Source organism: Strigops habroptila, chromosome 5 (assembly GCF_004027225.2).
Source record: "Strigops habroptila isolate Jane chromosome 5, bStrHab1.2.pri, whole genome shotgun sequence".
In the NCBI taxonomy this organism is placed as follows: Eukaryota; Metazoa; Chordata; class Aves; order Psittaciformes; family Psittacidae; genus Strigops; species Strigops habroptila.
Window position 1 is genome coordinate 23,742,640 of NC_044281.2, and position 23,972 is coordinate 23,766,611.

Consider the following 23,972-nt stretch of genomic DNA (forward strand, 5'->3'; position numbering starts at 1 on the left):
CTATAGAAGCACTCATCTTGAACTGTGCCGAGTGTTACAAAATGCGGCCTGAAGCCCAATGTCTGCCTCTGAAAGAGAAGTAAGCCCAAAGGGTTAACTCTGCAAGAAGTAATGTAGATAAAAAGCAGTGATAAACTCTGTAGGCAGGTAGGACAAGGTGAAAAGGAAAGAAGCAAATAAGTGCTTTTTCAAGAACACTTGCTTTATTTACAAATGGGACCTAAATTGGGTGAGGTTGTGCATTTGGCAATTAGGTAGGTAAGGCCTACTCTTCTAGACAATGACAGCCATGTAGGGATGGGTCCAGAGCTGGTCTACAGAGACGCTGGGTTAAGCATGGATGTGTGTATATGCAGCTGACACGATAGTTTAGCCTCAAAAAGTTGTACTAGCTGGATGGAAAAAAAAAACCCTACAGAAAACAAGCTTTGAAGGCATTGTTTTTTTTTCTTTAGTCTCAATTGTGTCTTTGAGTAATAAATCTACAGCAAGAGCTTCAAAGCAACTCTGGACATGGATGGTATCTCAAGGGTCCATAATAAGACTCTTTGGCTCAGTAGGTTCAAAACAGTGTCTAAGAATGGGATGTTTGTGTCACAGCAAAACTCCTTAATCCTAACCCTTCTTCCATGCTTTGCACTTCTGGCGGGTGGTGTAGGGAATATACGTATAGAACATGAAACACTTTCTACACTCTTGTAGTGTGGAATCTGTAGACATCATGGTAGATAAGAATCCAGGGAAGGAGTTTTAAAAAAATCCAAATAGCAAAGAAGAAAAAAAGGAGAAAGATTTTTTTTTTTTTTTTTTTTTTTTTTTACATATAGTTCTAGATAAAAACCAAGCAAACAAGATGACTGAAGATTCTAGGCTAAACAATCATAGAATCATAAAATGGTTTGGGTTGGAAAGGACCTTAAGATCATCTAGTTCCAACTCCCCTGCCATGGGCAGGGACGCCTCACACTAGACCATGTTGCCCAAGGCTCTGTCCAGCCTGGCCTTGAACACTGCCAGGGATGGAGCATTTACCACTTCTTTGTGCAACTTGTTCTAGTGCCTCACCGCCCTCACAGTAAAGAACTTCCTCCTAATATCTATCCTGAACTTCCCCTGTTTAAGTTTAAATCCGTTACCCCTTGTCCTATCCCTACAGTCCCTGATGAAAAGCCCCTCTCCAGCATCCTTATAGACCCCCTTCAGATACTGGAAGGCTGCTATGAGGTGTCCACGCAGCCTTCTCTTCTCCAGGCTGAACAGCCCCAACTTTCTCAGCCTGTCTTCATACGGGAGGTGCTCGAGCTCCCTGATCATCCTCGTGGCCCTTCTATGGACTTACTCTAATAGCTCCATGTCCTTCTTATGTTGAGGACACCAGAACTGCACACGGTTGTCATATGTCATAATCTATAACTTATGCTAAAGCAGCTAGATTTCTCAAATGGCACAAGAAGAACACTAGGAAGAATAACAGTACTATGAAGCACAGAAAGTTGAAAGCAAGTTAAGGAAGTATCTGATCCATGAGAACAGACAATCATATCTAGTGCTGTGGGAAAAAAATACAATTTGTGTTAAGAGGAGATGGAGACATGCATAAAAGTATGATTAACAGATCTGAAGAAAATTATAGCAAGGCCATATGCTGAACATAGTTTTATAACTATACCTTTTCCATGTTCTTTAAAGACTACAATATAGTATGGGGAACTGCTTTTTTCCATTCCAGGAATGGGAAAGCAGTGATATTCTATAGCATGGGTTCACAGACCCCAAGCTACCACTAAGCCATTATTTGGTCACAGGGTTCCCAAACATTAGAATCAAAGAATAGTTTGGGTTGGAAGGAACTTTTAAAAGTCATCTAGTCCAACCTCCCCCTGCAATGAGCAGGGACATCTTCAACCAGATCAGGTTGCTCAAGAGCCCCATCCAACCTGATCTTGAATGCTTCTGGGGATGGGGCATCTACTACCTCTCTGGGCAACTTGTGCCAGTGTTCCACCACTTCATTGTAAAGAATTTCTTCTTTATATCTATGTCTGGCCATTCGATGGTCAAATTCCATTTCCCATTTAAAAATCCATGGGATGCAGTTTCTCCTTTGAAAATGATTTGCTGGAAATCCAAACACCTAGGAAAAAGCTTATGTCAAAGATGACGCTTGCCCTTGAAGAACAACTCTACCTTAAAGACAGTAAAATAACTCACTGAGCCTGTGATACAGCATTGGTCTGTACACACATAATTTATCTGTTTGTGACTATTACAGCTCCAAATAACATATGTCGGCTTCTAAAAGCTTTCAGATAACTGGAAGGACTGCAGTAATGGGCAGTAGTTCTCTTTCCTTTCTCCTACATTCTCCCGCAGGTAGTGGGGACAAGATTTAAGCAAGCAGTGAGAAAAGCCATGTGGGAACCAATGTGAGAAGAGCCATGCAACATGTTGTAATGAAGATATATCAGTACCTAATTGATGTAAATTATCATTCTCATGCACTGTCAGGATACACCACCAGGAGAAACACTGGAGAAATAACTACACCTTTTAGGATCTTTCAGTAATACAGCCCTTCATAGCTTGATGATCTTACAGTTTCTAGTACTGACTGAGTTTGGGTATTTGCAACAATGTGGTAAGATTTATAAACTGGCTGAAGTTTATAAAGCTAATGCCATAACAATTAAGTATATCACACACACTATACCTGCCCAGTTAATTACTTGATCATACAATGGATTTTTTAAGCATGCTGGTATTAGCAGCTAGCAAAGAGGTTACATCTGTATTATGAACAGATCTATATTTTTTCTTTGAGAGAGGCTTTATAGGATCAGAGGAGAATTCAAGCTGTAAGGGACTTCAAGGGTTCTCTAGCTCTTAATCAAAGCAGGGGCAGTTACGATGATCAGGTTACTCAGCTTGGCCTTGAATTCTCCAAGGATGGAGATTATGCAACCTCTACAGTCAACTCTTTCCAATGCCTGGCTGTCCTCATAGTGAAAAGTTTTCACATAGGTCCAGTCTGAACCCTTCATGTTTCAACTGCCCATTGTCTCTCATCCTCTTGCCATGCACCACGGTTAAGAGCCTGGCTCCATCTGCCTGTTAACCTCAGCGTAGTTATTAGAACACTATTAGCTTCCCCTGAAGCTCTATCTACTCCAGGTTGGACATGTCCAGTTCTACATCTTCTTCTCATGGTGTTTGTATTCAAACTCCCAGCTATCTCAGTGGGGCTTCTGCTGAATTCTAGTTTATCAATGTTTTTCATGTACTGGAGGTCCCCAAATTGGATGTAATATTCTAGATGCAGTCCAATGAATGCTGAATAGAGGGAGATACTCACTTCCCTGGGTGTGCTACCTGTGCTCCTGTTCATACAGCTCAGGAAGCTGTTGCCCTTCTTTTCTGCCAGGACACACTCCTGGCTCACGTTCACCTTGCTGTCTAGCAAGACCTCAGCTCCTTTCCAGCAGAGCTTCTCCACAGCCAGTCAGTTCCCAGACTGTACTGCTGCAAAGGCAGGTCCTTTTATTTATAGTGTTTCAATGGCTTCCCAGAATAAACAAATGGTCAGATGGCTTCAAGGAAGAATATTATTCAACTGAGGTACTTCAAGTGGTCCCAGGGAATATTAACTATAACTTTTAACAATTTAACCACAAACTCTTATTATTGGTATTAAACAGATGAAGCAGTAAGAAAAAAAGCTATCAATACCAGAATTTCTTATACTGGGTAGCGGGGCCTAACTAATTCTAGTACATACAGCATACCAGCAGCAAAGAAGAGCTAAATGCATAAAATTGTCAACTAGCAGAAAATCATGAAGCATAGCTTTCTTCGCATCAAAGACAGGAAACAAAAGTGGCACTAATGAAGATGGGATTGACTGGAACATGCAACTCTACAAGACTGCTGCAGTTGCTGCTCTTTGTTACGTAAACCATTTTAGCACCATAATTTTGAGCACAAAGATGACTATAATACATCTGCGATCCCTCTGCTTATGTCCTGCTCCTCCACTCCCCCAAAAAGAAAGGACCTAAACATTTACTGCAGCATGGACAGTTTTGTACACCATATGCATCATTCATTCCTAACACACAGTTTCCTCCCCTTTTTCATGGCACAAGAAATTCTGATCAACAAACTCCACACAGTGTTTAACACTGTGGTTCTTGACCCAGGAAAATATGAGCATGTTTTCTTGTCACAGGTACTGACTTTAGTTTCACGTTTTATGGAGTTTACAAGGATTCTAATGTCTGATTTTGTACTAAAATTAGCAGAAGCAGCTTTACTTGACATTGTCTAATCTTGCTTACTAAGGTTTTCTGTTTGCTGTGTAGCTTCGGTTCTGAAACAGTAACCAGATCCATATTCTACCTACTTAATAAAGTTTGGCCAGGCTGTACTCAAAACCAGACAGCAGTTTAGGTCTCTTTGGTCTCCTCAAGCAAGGGACTGAAAAAAAATCTGATAATCTTTTATATAGTTTGGTACTGACCACCAAGCCGATCTGGTCCACTCACCTATTTCAGTGAAGATGAATGTGAACCAAAAAAAACAAAACCAAAAAACCTCACCAAAACATTTTATAACACACTGGCAACAGAATTTGACAACAGCAGGTAAAATACACAACTATGGCCACCTACTAGAGAACAGAAAACTAATCCCTCCCTCATTTTCAACTTCTAAAATTTAAGCTCTAACCACGCACCTATTACATTCAATCCAGGATTTCTATTAAGTTTAGTTAGAGGCCTATTAACTTCAAGTTAAGTTAATAACTAACTTGAATTATTATTAATCATATAAAATTATTATATAATAATTACATTCTATTAACTTCAGTGGACTGGCCTCTCAGTGGAGGCCAGTCCACTGAGAAATCCCATTAGACTCTGCAAAAGACAGTTTTAAAAGGTATTGATAAACCCAGGCACCTCCAGAAACAGCAACATTTTAACTTAAAGGCTGTAATCATAATTTGTTATCTGGAATTATAAATTTTTTAAGTCTGAAATTTTGGTGAAGAAGCAGAATAAAGCAGTTAATGCAGCAGAGGACAAGCTATAGACATAATTTATTTGGTTTAGAGTAGAATGTGGATAGAATATGATTAGAAAAATACAGGCTTTCTAAAGAGCTTCCAAATTTCAATAGCTGAAAATGGCCAATACTTTATTGAATTAGATACAAGACAACTATACTGCGTCAGTGAGAGGATGATGGATTTCTGGACTAACAGATATGAAAATATGTCTAGGGAAGGGTATGAGGAAACAGGAGGCATTGATGGTACATCCTTTAGTAAATTCCCAGACCTTCTTAGTAATAGTTTCTATGTATTTATTAACTCTCAGCAGATTTCTCTTCCATGAAGTTGTCCAATTTTCCCTTGAAGCAGGAAGTTCTACTTGTTGACTAACCAGCCTGTGAAGAAGCAGCTTTTTTTCTTTTTCAAATTTTACTTTTACTTCATTTATTCAGAAAGACAGAGAAGTGGGAGCTCTCTTAGGTTACCTTGACGTGGTCCTGGTGATTTGCTACTTGTTCATTTTCCCCAACTTGTTTCATACATTTATTCCATGCAGTTCACCTTTTTATCCATCAAATGTCAAAAACTGTACATTTAAAAAGTGCAAAAAGTTGGCAGCTGCCATAAATGCATATAAAGCATTTATAACAATGCAATTATTTTTCCACTATCTTCAACAGGAAGTTGAGGTTATATGGTTCTCCTCCCCTGAGTTTATCCAGTAACTGTCGTGGTTTAAGCCCAGCCAGTAACTCTGAACCACGCAGCCGCTCGCTCCCTCCCTCCCTTCTTTCTCCCTCTGCTCCCGGAGGGATGGGGAGGAGAATCAAAAGAATGTAACTCCCACAGGTTGAGATAAGAGCAGTCCAGTAACTAAGGTATAATACAAAACCACTACTGCTACCACCAATGATAATAATGATAAGGGAAATAACAAGGGGAGAGGATACAATTGCTCACCACCTGCCGATCGATACCCAGCCCGACCCGAGCAGCGATCTGGGCCTTCCAGGTAACTCCCCCCAGTTTATATACTGGGCATGACGTGCTGTGGTATGGAATACCCCTTTGGCTAGTTTGAGGCAGTAGTCGTGTCTCTGCTTCCTCCCAGCTTCCCCTCCTCCCTGGCAGAGCATGAGACTGAGAAAGTCCTTGGTTGGAATAAACATTACTTAGCAACAACTAAAAACATCAGTGTTATCAGCGTTGTTCCCAAGCTGAAAGTCAGAAACACAGCACTGCACTGGCTACTAAGAGGAGAAAAAAATGACTGCTACAGCTGAACCCAGGACAGTAACACAAGGACTTGCATACAGAGTCTGCTGTGTATCTCCATAGCCAGCTCATGAATGGCATGGCCAAGACACAGCCAGAGCTAACAGAAGTGTGTGTACCTCTGCTGTGCTGTCTGAACATCTTTGTATCACTCTTACCACGTTAGCAGAAGCTTACTAAGCACAACACCAAACATTAGGATCCTCCTCATATCAGAAGGATGGTGCAAAGACATTCACATGCCTCTGTAAGAATACAGCCTTGGTCCAGTCAAATGTATTTTCCCTCAAGCTCCACGCTCTCAACACTTACAAGTAAGAGAGCTACTACATTCCCAGTAACAGGAACACAATAGGCTGGGCCAATCTGACTTTGCATGGGTTGAGATCTACCGATCCCCTCTGAAAAGACCTTATATTTTAGCACTGTGTTATAAAACTATGGGTTTAAAAGCAGACAGACTGTATAGTCGATTCTGCATCAGAAATACTTCTGTTCATGGCACAGATGAAGCAAAATCCAGATGAACTACCTGTTGCTGAGAGGTAACTGCAGTAACTGACTACACAAAGGAATGTGGATAAAGAGAAATAACCTACATTCCATTATGATAAAAGCCCCTGAAATAATGATTCCAGCTTCTCATGCACTGCCTTAATCTTCTGTATAGATCGTATAATTTCTGAGTGTTTTCCCATGAGAAGAGCAGATAACACAGCTTCTCTTCTCCTACTCATTATATGACTAAGTTAATTAAAACTATTGTTCTTGAGCAAGCATTCAGAAACAAGAGTATGAAATATCAGACTTGGTCATGTCTCCATGTGCAATTGTAAGACATGTTTTATCCAACTCAAGACAGAAATAGAAAACTATGCAAAGATGATTCATCAAAGAATTAACCCTTCAGCTCTATTGTATTCCAAATAAATGCAGAGACTAGGAAAGAAATTACATCTTGTGATTACAGATTCTAGTGTAGAAAGATTATATAAACACTTTTTGGGTTTTGTTTTTTTTTAATGAAAAAGGAGTGTATATAAGTCTTTGGTAACAGTATGCTTAAAATGTTTGCAGAGGCTTAGTCTCAAATGAGATTCTTTCAAGACAATTAAGCAAGCATCAGTAATCCAATGAAATTACTTTCAAATTAACATTTCTCATGAAATGAATTATTTTTAAATCCAGTGCCTGATTTCCTATAAGGGTCTTTTTATGACCCTTACATGGTCCCTGTTATGCAGATTCATATTAAAACATAAAGAGATTTTGTGTTACAAGACAGTTCTCAAACAACACAGAAGGATGACCTAGGATAAGAACAACGCAACTTTATGCATCTCTGTCCCCGTCTTTTTTCAATATGCAAAATCCATTCAAGGCATTTCCCATCTATTCTGCACTACTGCTTTACTCTCATGCCTGTTACTCTCAGCAGGCTGTAGTGATAATCTTAGTTCAGAGAAAAGGCACAGAAGAGAAATCATACTAAAACTGGCTATTAAAAAAAACCCCCCAAACAAATCATTAGCATCTCCAGAGCAATGGATAGTTCATTTTCCACTCCATCACTTTTTGAGTGCGGATTCTCTATTCCTTGCAAAAACACACAGACTGGTTGCAATGTGAAGAATTCTTGTGAGAGAAAGAGAAAGCCCCTTCTTGACCACTGGTTTTGGCAGGTTAAGAAATAAATGATCAAAACTATTCTAGGGAGCTTGATGGCCAAACAGGGATTGCACTGGGAAGGACCAAAGGTAGATGCTTAGTTCACCTAAGGAGACTTCAGTGGCACAACACTCATGCACTTCAGGTGAGGATCTTGTATTAGAAAACATGCAGTTCAAAGACACCAGTAAAAATCTCACTTCTCTCTTTAGGTTCTCATAGTATAATCACAGTATAAATGTGATCTTATGTTAAACATACTGCAGGCAACCATACCTTCAAGAGTTTTTCTCTTTGCTTTGCTATGTTCAGTTTTTCAGAGAGCTGGCTGAAAGATAAGTTGGAGGTTTCAATGTCTTCAGGCATCAGAACGTAAGGATGCACATTACCTTAAAAAAAAGAAAAAAAGCAGCTGATTGAGCTGATTGTCACTTCATTTTTCCCCAGCCAGCTTCTAACTAAGCAAAATTAAAAGAAGCTAGACTTATATTGTTCTTTATTTTCTTTGAGCAAGCTTTCATATCAAACAAGCAAGAGAAGTCCAATTCTGTGCTTAGAGACAATGCAACATTAAACCAGCAATAAAGAATGTACAATAAAGAATATGCTTAAAAATAAAAGCCAACCACTTTGCTAGTATTTATGAAAACCACGAGTGTTAGGCTAGTGTGAATAAATATTTAATGAGCATGGCAGATTAACACATGGTTACTGTGACTCTTTTCTCTTATTTATGTCATACAGTCAAATAGTGGAAAATTATCCATCAATGACTATTTGATTTGAAAGAGCTGCTTGTAAAGCTTGACTATCCAATAAGATTAGCATCATGAGACTTATCTAACAGAAAAGACATATAACCATAGCAGTCACATCTAGAATAACCTGATCTAAACTTAGTAACAGATAATTGTAGAATTAATATTTGGAAACAAATTTGGTTTTAATTCTAGTGAACGATTTGAACCCATATTTTCATAACTTTTATTGGCTTCAGTGCAAGCAGGTTCTACCTCTACAGAAAATCTCACAATTTCTTGAAGAGGATAAAGAGAGACCTCAGAAGTGTTGCATTTTATAAATAGATTTTGAAACTGCACATTTGTGTTAACTCTCATGTTCACAGAAAAGTACGATACTGCTTTGAGAGATGTATATTGTAAAAACTGAAGCAACAAAGTCAGAACTACTCATCAATGCAACACAGCATAAAAAGAAATAACGTGCAAACTGAAGTACATACCTCTATTAGCATTCAGAGCAGCTAACTGTGATTTCAGTTTTGCAATAATGTTGTTTTGAAGCTCTATCTTTTCCTGCTGTTCACGTATTTGCTGCATGTAGTTTTCTGTCTGCAAATATAATTTAATTAGCATTAATCTTATTCTGTTTTGACTAGGGCTCTCCTATTTGGCATATAAAAAGCAGCTCAGATTTTTATAGGTAATTGCAATTGTGTGAAAGCCCAACTATGGTCACCTTTGACAAGTCCATATTTTTGAGACTACACTTATTAGAAAAGTTACTATAGGAAATAAATCCTGATTTTCAGTAACTGTTTCAACTGTGGCAGTTGTAAAGGATAGGGTAACTTTGAAGTCAGGATTCTTCACTCATAGCCATAGAATACATCAGGTTTAAAATTAGAATTTCAGTATTCTTCAGAATGCTGGTTAGTTAGTTTATCTATAGAAAAATGTAATTTTCTTCCCCCATATCTTCTAACAAATTATATAAAAATAGGCTTTCAAAAGGTAATTTTAAATGGAAAACAGCCTTGCTTATTCCATGCAACAAATATTTTGTAAATAACTTTAATTGCCTATGAACAGAGTTTTGCCTGTTCTTTTGAATGTAGTAACTTGTTTTTCTAACCTAGAAAATGGGGGGGGAAGCAGGCAAGCAGCCCATTCTTCGTCTAGCTATACTCCATCTCATGCTATAAACAGGCCACGTAGAGCCTAGTAAGACTGCTCACTTTTCATCGAAGTATATAAATACTGTTAGATAGCCAGTTAATTGAACAAATAGCCAGGTGGCAGGAAGATGCTAATATTCAAAACCTATTATTTTATTAGCACATGCCTAATGTTGCAGTTACAGTAATGCTAAAAACAAGCAAGAAAACTTGTAAAGTCCCAGGAAGGAAACTTACAAGAACGCACTGAATTTTCCTGAAATTAAGAGTATGTCTGTTACTGAATAGGTCATGACCTGGGAAAAGACTTGGCATTGTTTTCATGTCTATTCATAGTTTATCCATACTAGTATCTAATTCTCAAATCTCCGTAACATTTAAATTCCACAGCCCCTTACTGCCCAAAGTGTTTGTCTGTAAAGCAGGCAGGGGAAAAAAAAATATCTACAAGCAAATTGTATTTTAAAAGGCCAGGTAGGAGCTGTGCTGTGAGATTTTATTAAGAAAAAAAAAGAAAGAGAAAAAAAAAGAAAAAAAAAGTGATCAAAGAGCAGTACACTCCAGCAGCTATAAGAGACCTCATGAAGCAGAAAAATCACTGAGAAGGAAATTGAAAATGTACAACAGCAATGTCTTGTCAACACTTCTGTACAGAGCACAGACATGACAGCTAAAACAGATAGAAGAGAAGATGCTTTTGACAGCCAGTGTGCACAAATTATTCCTTGAGTCAGATGGCAGCAACAAGTTACCAACTAGAAGATCTGCATGACAACCAACCATCCATCTGTATCAAACACCATCTGGCCGAGATGACTCTGGCTTCTGTGTGCTTGACATGGCTCCCAGCTCTAGAGACTGGCAAAACAAGTGGCCTATTGGTAACTTAAGTAGTAAACTGTTAACAACAGAATTGTGGACAATCCAACAGTGTGTGAAGGCCACACAATGAACAGAGGAAGCTACTAGAGTAAAGCACTGTACAAAGGTCATTCAAAAGCCAGGGCTTTGGATAAAAAACCTGAAAAACACCACAAATAAAAACAAAAAAACAAACAACCCAACTAATCATAGTGTCAACGCTTGAAAAAATACTTTTGTTCTCTTTTGAAGTCATGAAATCCAGCAACTGAAAGTTTGATTAGGACAAAGATTTGAACTGGTAGTAATACTTTATGAAAGGCTTTAGTTCTTAATTTCTGAACCAGAGAAAATGCAAAGAAAGATCTTGCGAGCATCTATTTCACTTAACACTGATTATCTCACATACTTCTCCGGTTTTCTTCCATAGACCTTAGAAGGGCTATCTGACATTATACTTCTTGAGCAGAAGTTTCTTTCATATACTCTTAGATGACCCAGGTGTATTAATTTGTCTGGTTTTCCTTTAAATACTTAATTGTTCATCATGAGAGACAGAGTTTAAAAGATTCCCAAACATTCTGAAGTATGTTGCCTTTGATTAAGTTAATTGCAATTTCAGCACAAAATGTATTGGCACGCTACTTGTGCTTGTTAAGTACAGAAAATGCTACAGATTTGCACCAGCACTGCTCCAAGAGACTATGAATGGAGATAGACTGCACAGGACTGACTTGATAATTGTTCTGCAGTGCCTTGGCTAGTTTATTTTGCCATGCAAGGGGATGGCAAGATTGTGCCCAGAATATTCTCTAGTAGACCTTTTCCTGCTCCCAATTTTACTACTGCTTCCATAACTTGACACTGAGTATGGTTCATATGCCCCTGAACAAAAGCCCAGCCTACCAGTTTTATGGAAGTATCAGAAAGTCCTGCAGCATCAAATACATTCAAGCCTTCCTGTAGCAGAGGTTCCATTGCTGGGCAGAATACACATGACCAAATGAGTATGATAAAGCCCCAAAATGACAGCTTTGCATTATGCTGGCATACATGATGATGAGTTCAAGAAGAGTTTTGCCTGAAGTAATGTATTCTACAGCAGACCAAGTAAAAATTCAAAGGTGCTCCTTACTGGTCAGAATGCCTCCAGAATCTTTCTATTACTTCATAGTTAAAAGAATAATTGTACAGATGATTATTTTTAAAAATTAATACTTATTATAATAATTTTAAGGTGAGTTTGCTGTAAATGTTTCAACACACAAACTCTGTTGTCCTAATAGCTTGCACTTGCTTAACCCATTAGAGTCTTTAACCTTCACATCAAGTAAACTAATGGTTCATACAGCGTACCTTCCCACTAACACAAAAATGATTTAATATAAGCTATTTACAGTAATAATTTTTAAAGTAATTTTTTATTAAAACAAATGAAAATTCAAAAAATACTTCATTAAAGCTAGGTAAAGTTATATACATCATTGCTGTTCACATTGGACTTCATTAATCCTCCAAACTAGACAACGCTTTTCATACCTTTAAAACTAAAACAACAAAATTTAAATAAATTAAAAATCAAAAACCTGAAACCCACCTACTACATTCACAGCCTAATGAGTTACCCTGCAGTGTACTGGCCTGCTTTCAGAACAGCAATTTCCAGATGCACTAAAGTGCACATAGCTAAAGTGAAACTGAAATCTACTTGTACCACAATCCCCTGTGACAAGGATGGCTTTAAAGATACAGTTTAGAACCCAACACATACTTTCTGCTGTAGTTCTTTCACAGCATGGTCCCTATCCATGCATACTTGTCGATAGGCTTCATAAGCTTTATTAAGCTGCTCTCCAATTTTGTCCATAATTCCCAATGTTCTTTCATCACTGAAAAGGTGGTCAAGTTCACAGACCTGAAAAGTAATCAGAAAGAAAAAGAGAGAATGCTAAAAACCAGAAATGCATAACTAAAACCATATATAACAACTCGTATCAATATCAAATTCAAGTAGTATGTGCGGTATGTTTGAGCATTAATTCATGTAATAGTTTGAACTATAGCTCTGCTCACCTCAAAATTTCATTTTAAGTCCAGGGATAGGTTTAAACAAAAGCTAAATAAAAGCAGATTAATTTTGGATGTACAGAATGTGTAAATGTATGTGTGGTTACAGTGTTTGAGGGCTGAGACTTAGAATTGATGCATAATAATCACCTATTACCTGATTTTATGACATTTCCAACAGTTTCATGTTTACTCAATTGCGAAATTATGGCACTAAAAGCCAAACCAAAACTCAGCTTTTGGCATTAAGTGACAAAAAGATAAAAGCTCAATAACGTTACGTTACATGGACCTAAACTATTCTATGCCATATTTGAAAATGGCAACACAAGCAACACTACAAGGTGAATGAAAACATCTTTTATCTAAAAATTGGTAGTACAAACCGGTAAGAATTAGCAAGACTTCAGACCTTTTCACAAAATACCATCCACTTTTTACATTTTATGAACAATTTCAGTAACAATTCCTGAAACTACAGCTCATGAACTTCGACATGTAAGACTACAATACTGTTAAATGTCATAGACTTCAAGTCAGAGTGACCTTCGCAAACACAGGTCCTTCGCTTCTATAGTAATGTTACATGAATTTTAAGATCAAAATTTATCATAAGTACAGGAGAGGACAGGCTAAGTGAAGTCTCAAAAAAACCCAAACTGAATACCTCCACGGTGTCAGCATTAAGGAAAAAAGAATTAAAAAAAAAAAAAGATAAAAAAATCAGCAATTCACCTCCCCTGATATTTAAAGATGGTTACCTCACAGTATGCAAGTATGGAGAGCGACCATCAACTCTCACTATCCTCTGGGATTATTCATAAACCACAGATACTATTAAGGAAAGTGGTGCACTCAGAAAAGATAAGCCAAGCAAGAAGGGATGAAGATAACTTGTCTTGGACCCTGGTCAAAATTCTAAAGATTGCAGCTTGAAGCTTTCGTTCATGTTTTCTTGCTCTTGAACATCTTCCATATCATAATGCCAGAATACAGAAATGTGGTTTAACTTTGCTAAAAAGTGCAACAGACTACTGTATGAATGTTGCACAATTTTGTCCTGCAAACTTCATTCTAATGATGTATGTGTATTGCAAAAGCAATTACATCTCATCTCCAGCACGGCTGTACTTTAATAGTGGCAAAGTGAATTTTTTAATGGCTTGGAACCATTTAGGGATCCTTTGACGTAACAAGTATCACTGAAATGCAAGTTTATAAGTTTTGTGTAAAATGCCCATGTTGTTTCATATTAAAGGTTACTCCCCCCCCCCCCCCCCCCAAACATCAGTAGTTTATAATCTCAGGTCCATGCAGACTGTCTCAAAGCATCATTAGTAACACTTCATCCACCCCTTTTTCTCCCACAAACAGCATCCCTCCACTAACTGGAATATTCATTCTAATACCCGAGGCACATCTTTAAATACATGGATAGGCTATTTTTCAGTTTCAAATGAAGGACTGTTCTATGTAGTTCAAAAAATAAAACTAGGTATTACAGGTGACTGCAGGGGCAGGTACTAAAATGCATAAGTGTATTGTTATGGCTGAAAGTGATTGAAAATGTGCTCTCACATTCTTTAAAAACCTGCAGAGTTTGCACTGATTTTGGTTCTGTAATTTTCTGGAATTCTCCAGAGGCACTTGTAACAATTTACCTAATAAATGGCGATGTCCTGTATGTATAAAAGGTAACTTGAAAAAATCATTGCAATGGAATTTAAAAGACTATGTTCAGCTTCTAGCATGGGGAATGGGGTTCAGCTCCATGTGACTCAAAGGAAATGAAGGCATTATTTTCATTCATGCAAATTCAAATCTTGTTTTGAAAAATAGTATTTAAAATTTATACTTCTAGCCTTTTACTTACCGATTGATTAAGACGCAGAGTATTAATGAAGAGTTCTGCTCTTATCTGGCCTGCTAGCACCATGGGCTAATTGATCCAACAGGCAGAATTGTAGCACTGCACCTGATTTTCTGCTTGGTAGGGGACAATAAAGAGAATGGTAGCTCCCTGAAATCCAGACTCCATGCAGTAGGAAAGGGGCAGTAAAAGTCATTACTAGCGACACTTTAAGATGGAATTGTAACTGGGAGAATTGATCTTATATTCCCTCATAACCTAGACATTCGTTTCTCCTTCTACCTCACTCTTCCTTTGTTCCAGCACAAGCAGCTTTACTGCAAACCATATCAACAAACCAACCCAACTTAAAACTAAATGCTAGAGGTATTTTTGCTGTTAGTTTTAATGCAGATCAGTTCCACAGCCCACTTCAAAAGGCATGGTAACACAAGTAAGACAGCATAGGAGCAGAAAACATCAGCAAAAGGTAAACACAGCATTGCTGTGTTCAATGGCAGCACTGGCTTCGAAACTGTGACATGAAGTCACAGTTATATAACAGTGATGCAAGTCTGCCTTGCCACAGCGAAGGATACTCCTGCCTTACCTCATCTCTGGCCATGTATTTTTGCCACTTACTTGTACTGGTATTAGTATTTCTGTGCTACACGGTTGAGTATGCCAAAATAGCTTCCTCAAAAAAGCAGCAAAAAAAGCCCTAAAAAAACCCAATCCCAGAAGTAAAACTGGATCTTGCTCACTGCACAGCTGCTGGAGCACTACTATCAACACAAGCAGGCAGTTGGAACATGAGACTAACCATAGGCAGGACTGCAGTAGTCTAGATTTAGATTGGATTAAACTACTCTGTAGTCACACCCCGAATTGCCTGCTGCTGGAATAAATAACTGCTTCTTATGCTATCTATCTCACACCCAGAACTCCTTGCAGTTAGAAAACTGGCTCCTTTTCCTGCTTTTCCTTCACAGGCATCAATATTTATCAGGGAATTTGCCAACTGTTCCTTGTCATTTACCCTTCTCCCTACATCCAGTTAGGAGATGAAAAAAAAACCCCAAACAAAACCAAAAAACAACCCCAATAACCCTAAAATAAAATAAAACAACCCCCCAAACAAATACCCCCACTATTTTAATCGGGCTTAGTTATGCTGTATCCATATAGCAGCTGGAACATATTCAGGCCAAAGCTGACAACTCTGATCTTTAGCCATTGACATTCTAGATACTCATTAGATCCTAAAGACTTTCACAATTTAACAGCAATATGTAGTCAGAACAGATGCAGCAATACAAAATATTGCATTATTGTAACAGGGACAAAATTAGAGAGAGATTAGCTCCAGAGTTTGTTTGATGAGGGGGGCAAATGTGAGTACCTGTGAGTGTTGAGTTGCCAGAGCTATGGCAATGAGAACTAGAATTTCATCTTTGAAACACTTGAAAGCAAGTGGTTATAACAAATGTTGTAAGACAAACTTTTAAGTAAACAAATCCAATGAAACCTGCAGATGCTCTTGAAATGCTCACTTCAAATGAGAAACATTTTGCTGACACAGGTGGGAAAAAACCCTCCAAACAGTAATATGAATTTTTCTGTGAGCCAAATGCCAAAAGAGCCCCAACACAAAGATCAGCAACATACTGCTGCATACATCCTGAAATCCCAGCTCCACAGATCACTGAAGAGCCACATTCTGAGTTTTCATAGTGCCTCAAAAAACACCTTAAATTCTGAAGAAATAAAGTTTTAGCTAACCATGTGTATATACACATTCATTCATAATACACATGCCTACCTCTCATAGGTTCACATGAGAACACAGATGCCATCCAGAAGCAAGTACTTCTCTACATATTTCTGCTTTCAAAACAGCTTCTTCGACGGAAATATTTTGTAAGTTACACTGCCATCATCTCTGGAACTGGAAACCTGTTGAGGTAATCATTTGTGAGAGACTGAGAGCTCACTGAACTTCGGTATTTGGTGTTTTGGTTTTGTCTTTTTGGGTTTTTGTTCGGTCTAATGGACGAGTTTCCCGCTTTGCCCGACTGCGGGAAGAGCTGGAAGCCCCTAAAGCCGGCAGGGGCCCCTAATGCCGCACTAGCGTTACAGCTCACAGGGTGAATAGCCCTCCCGCGCCCGGGGAAGCAGCTAGTGATCGCAGCGGGGCTACGGTTACCACCCGCTCCGCCGCTGCCATCCCCACAGGCAGCACACCACTTCCTGCTCCGCCGCCTGCCGCCGATCGCCCCCGCTGCCCTCCCGGAGCGGCGCGGGGAGGGTCCTGCTCCTGCCCCGGCCCTTCCGCGGGCACCGACAGCACCTACGCGCGCAAACTACGCGGCCCCTGCCCCGCTCCCGAAGCCGGGCAGAGCGGCGCCAAAGGGGGAACCGGCGTCCCCAGGAGCGGGCGGTGGAAGTGCCGAGGGCAGGAGCGGCCGGGGAGCTCGCCGCCAGCGCCACGGCCCGCGCCCCAGCCCCTGGGCCGAGCGCCCGCCGCTCCCTACGGGACGGAGAAGAGCGGTTTAAAAGCGGCTCAGACTTACGACCGCCGCACGGAGCCCTCGGCCGCTCGCGCCTGCCTTAGCACCTTAACCCAGGAACCAGAACCGACTTCCTGTTGTGCCACTCCCCGCCCTGTGGCGGGGCCGCGGCGCTAGGGGTGCCGCCGGTCGGGTCGGGTCAGGTCAGGTCAGGTCGGGGCAGGGACAGCGGCAGCGGCAGCACCGGCCGCCCGTACAGGCCGCGCGTTCCCTGCCGCCGCTCGCCGCCGAGGCAGCACAGCGCTGGCCTCTCCGGCTCCGCGCAAGGATGAGCGTCTTTCGGCTCCCCTCCGTCTGTCCTGCAGTGCCTTTTCTGCCTGGCTGCAGCCGGGCACCCTCCTCAGGCAGGGGCTGAACGGCTCCTGACTTCCACAGATCCTTTCCTATTCCAGTCTTTCCCTGATTCAGCGTGATTTGTAAATAACAGTGTTTATATTTGTAACATAATTACAGTTTTCATGTCCAGAGTACTTTCTGATTAAAGGGTCTTTGTAGGTTACTAAGGTGCATTCCTCCCCTCTCCCCCCCCCATGTAATTCATGTAGGCAATGGATTTTATATATAAGAATATAATGTAAACACAGAGTTTTAATTTTTCTTCTGCTACAAGCCCTTCTCTCTTTAGGTCACATGTATGAGTACAACGTTTTTCCTGAAGGTGTGTAGGAGGGTGGGAGTTGGTGGGAGAAAATGAGGCGTTTCTTACGTACTTGCACAGGGTGCAGTCACAGAGCTAGTGACAGAGAAGCATTACAGATTTTGAATTGGCCTCGGCCGCCTCTGAACCCTGGTGAACATACCCACGCAGCCAGGCTGTGGTGTTCCTTCTGCTAGAGCAGAACTTTCCCCTTTGCCCGCTCACAGATCAGAACCTGCATTTCAACCTTACCTACCCTGGGTGTGTGCACTTGGAAGCCCGTGGACTGAGCCTGAACATAGGCACAGGAAGAGTAGCCGGGCATTGTTCTCTGTACTCTTTTGAAGGTTATTTCTATTATAATTTACCTTTCCTGCTAACTCTTTAACAACTTTTTTGGTCTGTTTTGGTCTCTACTAAGATTAAAGAGACTTATAGGCAGATTATCCTTCCTGGTTAGCCACTGTCAAGAGCTTCAGGTGAGGTTTTTATGAACTATTAAGGTTCGGAGAGGGTTTACTGTGTTAGCATGTTTACAAAAAAGGGGGATTCAATTTCCTCTGTCAGAGACAGAGTGTTTGAGACATTCAGGTTTCATACAACCAGGTCTTTCCCCCCCCCCCTTTTTTTTTTTTTAGGCAAAAAGAAGCTATTGGGTTTTTTTAATTTTTACATTTTAAATTTTTATTCAATCTTGCCATGTAGTTCTCTACTTAAAATGGTAATGGCTATCTTAGTAACTGAAATAAAACCTGCAATTCTTAAATTCAGATCAGTGTATGTAAATATAATTTAGCTGCATTTGAAAAGGGGTAATATGCAGAAAAGTACAAGTAGCTGTTATCTGCTGATAAACATTTATTGACTAAGATTATGGCTACCTGAATTTGAATAGAGCCATAACTATAGAGCACATATGCCAAATCCAAACCACTATGATTGCTAGCTGTTACAGGAAACAAAAGTTTGTTTATTAAATTCTAGAAATGTACTTAATGTAAATTTGCTTGAAGGTCTCAAACCTGACAAAGCAAAACCGACAACAATATACAAACATGACTTTTCAAATCACATGCATTATTCTCTTAGTAATTTATCAGTAATACTCTTTCACAATAAAGCACAAAAGAAGCTGGTCGTTCCTCTATATTCATTACTTAGTGTGTTTTTATTTACATTTCCTTCCCAAATACAAAAAGATGTATGTTACAAGCTTTACAGTAACCCACTCTGACATTCTTAGAGACTTCCAACCCTTTGAATAAATTGTTACATAAAAGAAAAACACCTGCGAAAATAATACAAACCTTATATTGCGTAGCTAACTCGATCTCTAACTTGGATCTTTTAGAGTGGTTTCTGCTTTACAATCTGTTATTTTTCGTCCTTTTCTTCCTCATCTTGCTTTCTTTTTCTTTACTTTTTTTCTGCTCCCTCCTTTTCAGCCTCTGTATTTCCTTCCCTACAGCTATTCCAGTAATGACTTTCTGTCCCATATCAATATTTCATGTTTTTGTGTCATTGCTAAGGCAGAATTGCTTTTCTATAAGTAGTCTTCACAAGATAACTGGGAAGAACAAGTATATATCAGTATAGTTAAAAATTATTTATAGTTAGGAATCTAGTAATCTAGTTGCAAACCACTTATCAAGAGTTTGGGTCTGGAGGTGAAGACGTAGGTTATTTTATTTCACTTTATCTTCAGACTATGAGAGAGTCTTATTTTGATTAATTATAATTAGAAACTTTTTGTGCGTGTGTGTGGGAGAAGTAGCAAGTTGATACTTTTTCAGAGTGGAAATTTGAAAGTTTGCTCTGAGTGGGTCAAACAGTTATTTAAATACCTCACATCATCTGTATACAGTTTAGTGATTGACTTTACTTCTGAAATGGTATTTTAACAGGAATTTTACCTAGTCTGTACTGATGTGTTAGCAGTGTGCTGATTGCTCTGAAGATAGGCTCGAGGCGTGGCAGTTCCCAAAAGGCTGTGTTTCAGTAAAGTTTGGGTCTGATCCCTCTCTCCAATTTTAAGTTTATAGATACAAATTGGCTTCTACCAGCTGTTAGAAAGAGGTTAAAATGTTTCTTTCAACTTCTTAATGTCGCCATTCGTTCAGACACTAGGTGGCTCACGTCAGATGTTTAAACCTTTTCCAGAACTTTTAAACTGTGGTCCCAAGGGAATGTGTGGCACGGTGCTGGGTCCTGAAGAAGTCTGTACTAGTTTATGGCGTACATAAGGTATTCCATAAAGTATCTCTGTTCTTTCAATAGCTTGTTGTTGCTGTTGTTTCAACAAAATAAAAAGCGTGTTTTGCTCTTGAAATGCCTTCCTGGTTAAAAAAGGAGAACTGTGGATTAATTTAGACCAAATGTCACTGTCGCATAGTGAGAGGGAAGGTGAGGCTGTGAGGCTGAATCTTCTTTTTTTTTCTTTCCAAGAGCAAGAGTAGTTAGTTGATGAGCCTGTGAAAACCTTAGTATATGCAGTGCAAATAAGGCATGTATTTTGCCTATAATTTGTAATAACAGACAAAACCTTGGTTCCAGAAGCTAACTAAAGAATATTAAATCAAAATGCAGATGTACAGACTTAAGTAACGCATATAAGTAACATAAAAGTAGTGTTAGCAGAATTATGAAGTTTTTAGCTCAGCTTGTACTTTTTATATATATTTGAATGCTGAAGTTTATAATTTGCTCTTTCCAAAGTGTAGAAACCAAAGGTTTGGATTTTCTTTTCTCATCTCTTTAGTAACAGTATAGGCAATTTTTATGTTGCCTGGGAGGAGTGTCAACAGTATTATGAAATGTGGTTCTGTACTTGAGTAGAGCTTATGACTAATATTAGCTGGGAACTTCCACTGAGAAATACCCAACTGAGGAACTTCCTTAAATGCAACTGCAAGCAGACAGTCATGCTCTGAAGCAGAGACTGTAGCAGAAACAGCCTGCAAACTGGCTTTGGATCTAGTGCAGCATTCTTTATTTTTGTAAGTGATACCCATAATTTCTGGAGGCTCATTACCATGGGAAAAGGTTACCCTGCATGAAAAGGGAGTAGTGCATGAAAAGGCAACCCTGCATGCTTGGATACGTAGCAACTATTGTACTGAATATAATACATACTTTTTAACCTGTGAAGAAAAAGCCTGTGGTGGTAATGACACCAACAGAAAGTAGCAACAGCTTTGTAGAACTAATGCTATTCATCTATATAGAACATAATTTGTGTTACATATAGAAAGAGTGCTACAAGATGGAGGGTGAAATACTTCTTAGAGAAGAATAGCCAACCCCCTGGTTCTTAGCTAAGCTCCAAAGGAACTTAATTGTGCAGACCCTTGAGCTCTGTTAAAGTTTTATCCTTATTGTGTATTTTCCCCTTCTCCCCCAAACCACTGTGTAGTGAAACTGAGTTTCTGTAGCAAAATGTAGGGAAAACACTTACCTTGGAAATTCATTTTCTCTAGCATCAGTGCCTTTTTTTGCCATAGAGACAAGTGCTCAGGAGATTTTACACATAAGCATTGATTCCTTAGACCTGTCAGTGTGAAAAAGTGAGATATTTTGATATCAACTATGTTACATAGGCCTTCTCCTTCTGTTCCTTGCTAAATTCAGTAGATCTCGGTAGGTGATTTAGATAGAGCTATATTATATTCAGTATCTAATTTAAGAAAACATGATTGATATAAGGAGCCTTTGCAGTATTTGTTGAATGTTGTTTGATCTCAAGCCTTTATTCGGGCTGCCAGTATGGAGTAAAAGCAGATGAAGTCAAAGAGGAGATGCATTTGAAATAACACATTTCATTTCTGGGATCTTATGACCTCTTTTCCTCTTCTGCAAAAAGGGGAGCTCTGTGGTGCAGCAGAATCACAGATGAGATGGTTTTATTTTTGTTGCTGTAGTCTCATAAAATTCCAAAGTTTGGGGAAAAGGAAGAGACAGGTGTTGATGCAAAGTCATTAAGTTAATGGACCTGTGTTAGTATACCTATGGAACTTCTTGTCAAAACTGTTTAGGATCTGAACATTTGGGATGTGTTCAAGGGGAGACTGGGCAAGTTAATACTTGAGAGAATCACTGTGGGAAACTAAAGAGAGAGGCAGCATCAATCTCAGGAAGTTCTCTGACCTGAAAATAGCTGGCAGCTGGAAGAAGACTCTGAGGAAGTATTACATATGCTTGCCCTGTTCTTATTCTTCCCAGGGCATTGATTTCTAGCCACTGCTGAAGAGAAGATGGGTCTGAACCAATATGGCATATGTTCTTATGTTAATGACTGCATGCTGATAAAAATATGTAGGAATGTCTCTACATTAAACAATCTTCTGTAAAAGACAGGATACTGTAGAAGGATAGGGAACATTACAAATGCAGAAGCTCCAAAAGATCTTGGAACATCCATTCAGAATTATTTCTTATTATTTTGGAATATCCATTTGAAAGATAAAACCTTTGAGCAGGTTTATTAAAGATAATCAGTGAATTATATCTGGTTTCTGAAACGGCACTGTGAATAGTTTGACTATAGTTACAGTTAAATTGTGATGACCTGAAGATCAGCTGCATAATATCATGGCTTTCATTATTAGAAATCAATCTAACTGCACACAAAGCTTAACAGAAGGTATGTCTGTGTACATGCACAGCAAGGCAACCTTCTTCATTAGTAGATTGTAAACAGCTCCTCAGAAAAAGGCCTCACAAAGAGTAATGGTTAGAGATTGGTGCTGGTGACAGCATCTAACCATTTAATGCAGTTTATTTAGTGCAGAAGTTTTGAACTGGGTCTGCATGCACACCAGTAAATGTTACCCTTGTCAAAACCTGTACAAGGAAATAAACTTTCCAAGCTTCCTCCTAAAGTAAAATTTATCGGGAAAGCTAGTAAAATGCTTTGATTCTATTTCATTTTTTAAGGAAAACAAAACTCCCCTTTAATTATTTTTACAAGATGATAAAGCAACTGAAAATATATCTGTAACTTCCTTGACATGTGGAGTTGGTATACTTCCTTTCAACGTTTTTTGGTTGTATGTTATAGTAGAATTTGAAAAGAAATAGTTCTGTTTCTCTGCACAGTGAAATAAATATTTTGGAGTTATTCATCCCTGCAGTCATGTTGATATAGTTGTTCCAGCTCTTCGTGTTAATTTTAAAATTGTTTTATAAATGAAAAGATACCTTTGTGATTTCAACAGGGTGCTTTTCTTGATTCTTACTCATAGTCATCCTATGAGAGTTTGGTGAGTCTAAGCTTGGCTAATTAGGGTGTGTAAGACAAAATAAGATGCTCAGATGAATGTTTCTCTAAATCTTACAATGTACAATTGCAGTGACTTTCTGTAACCAAGTAAACAAAAAAGATTTAAGCAGTCATTGAGCAGTCAGGCTACTCAAGTTTTAGCTAAAATGTCTCGATATCTATGTGTACCAAAGATAAATCAGCAGCTGTACCTGCTGAATTTTATGGAAAATCTTTCCCACCTTTAAGCAAACAAAGCTTGAAGCTATGTGTTGTGTAGAGGCTTACTGCGGATTGACACTATGCTTGGTTGAGTATAGCATCATTGCCTGAGAGGATTAAATGATAAACAAAAATACAGGGCATCTTCTTTCAAATGATATTTGTTCTTACCATGCTGTAAACAGGAATATGTGTACTAAAAAAAAAATAAAAAAAAAGAAGAAAGAAAAAGGATAATTCATTGTATGCTCTCAGTTCTAATACAGAAAGTACATCACTGGTAATAGCTCTGACTTTCTGAAAGAGTTGTCACACTTCAAGATTTATTCCTGGTAAAGTAGGGAGAGAAACACATGATCAATGGGTTTGGGCCTTTTTGCATAATTAGTGGCAAAACGTGTGCGCGCACACACACACACACGCTAACTTACTTCGTCTGGCACAGCTTCAGTCTTCTTTTTCACCAGCTGCTAAGTCATTTTCAAATCTGTAGCTGCTTCCTCTGAGTGAAAACACACCTGCTCTTCTAGCATTGTATCCATTTATTGTTGGCTTCCTGGAAGCAAAAGATGTAAGAGAATTTTGGCTTGTATTA

The 23,972-nt window shown here is 39.0% G+C and overlaps 1 protein-coding gene across 4 annotated transcripts in view; it reads right to left on the bottom strand.

Moving 5' to 3' along the window:
* The window catches only part of TANK (TRAF family member associated NFKB activator), a 31,207-nt gene extending 13,762 nt beyond the window's left edge, over nucleotides 1–17,445 (bottom strand). Inside the window, exons 1-5 of one of the 4 annotated variants that reach the window (XR_003991753.1) lie at nucleotides 17,265–17,364; nucleotides 16,514–16,647; nucleotides 12,547–12,690; nucleotides 9,240–9,348; nucleotides 8,273–8,385 (exon numbers count right to left, since the gene is read on the bottom strand). Coding sequence is in view for 3 of the 4 variants with exons in the window: in XM_030488870.1 (XP_030344730.1) it covers nucleotides 8,273–8,385; nucleotides 9,240–9,348; nucleotides 12,547–12,690; nucleotides 14,716–14,778 (429 nt within the window). In the remaining variant the exon portion in view is untranslated. Of the gene's footprint in view, nucleotides 1–8,272; nucleotides 8,386–9,239; nucleotides 9,349–11,681; nucleotides 11,756–12,372; nucleotides 12,434–12,546; nucleotides 12,691–14,715; nucleotides 14,816–16,513; nucleotides 16,648–17,264 lie in introns of those variants that run through there. The other 3 variants (XM_030488871.1, XM_030488870.1, XM_030488872.1) reach the window with 3 other exon arrangements.
* Nucleotides 17,446–23,972: the final 6,527 nt, after the last annotated feature.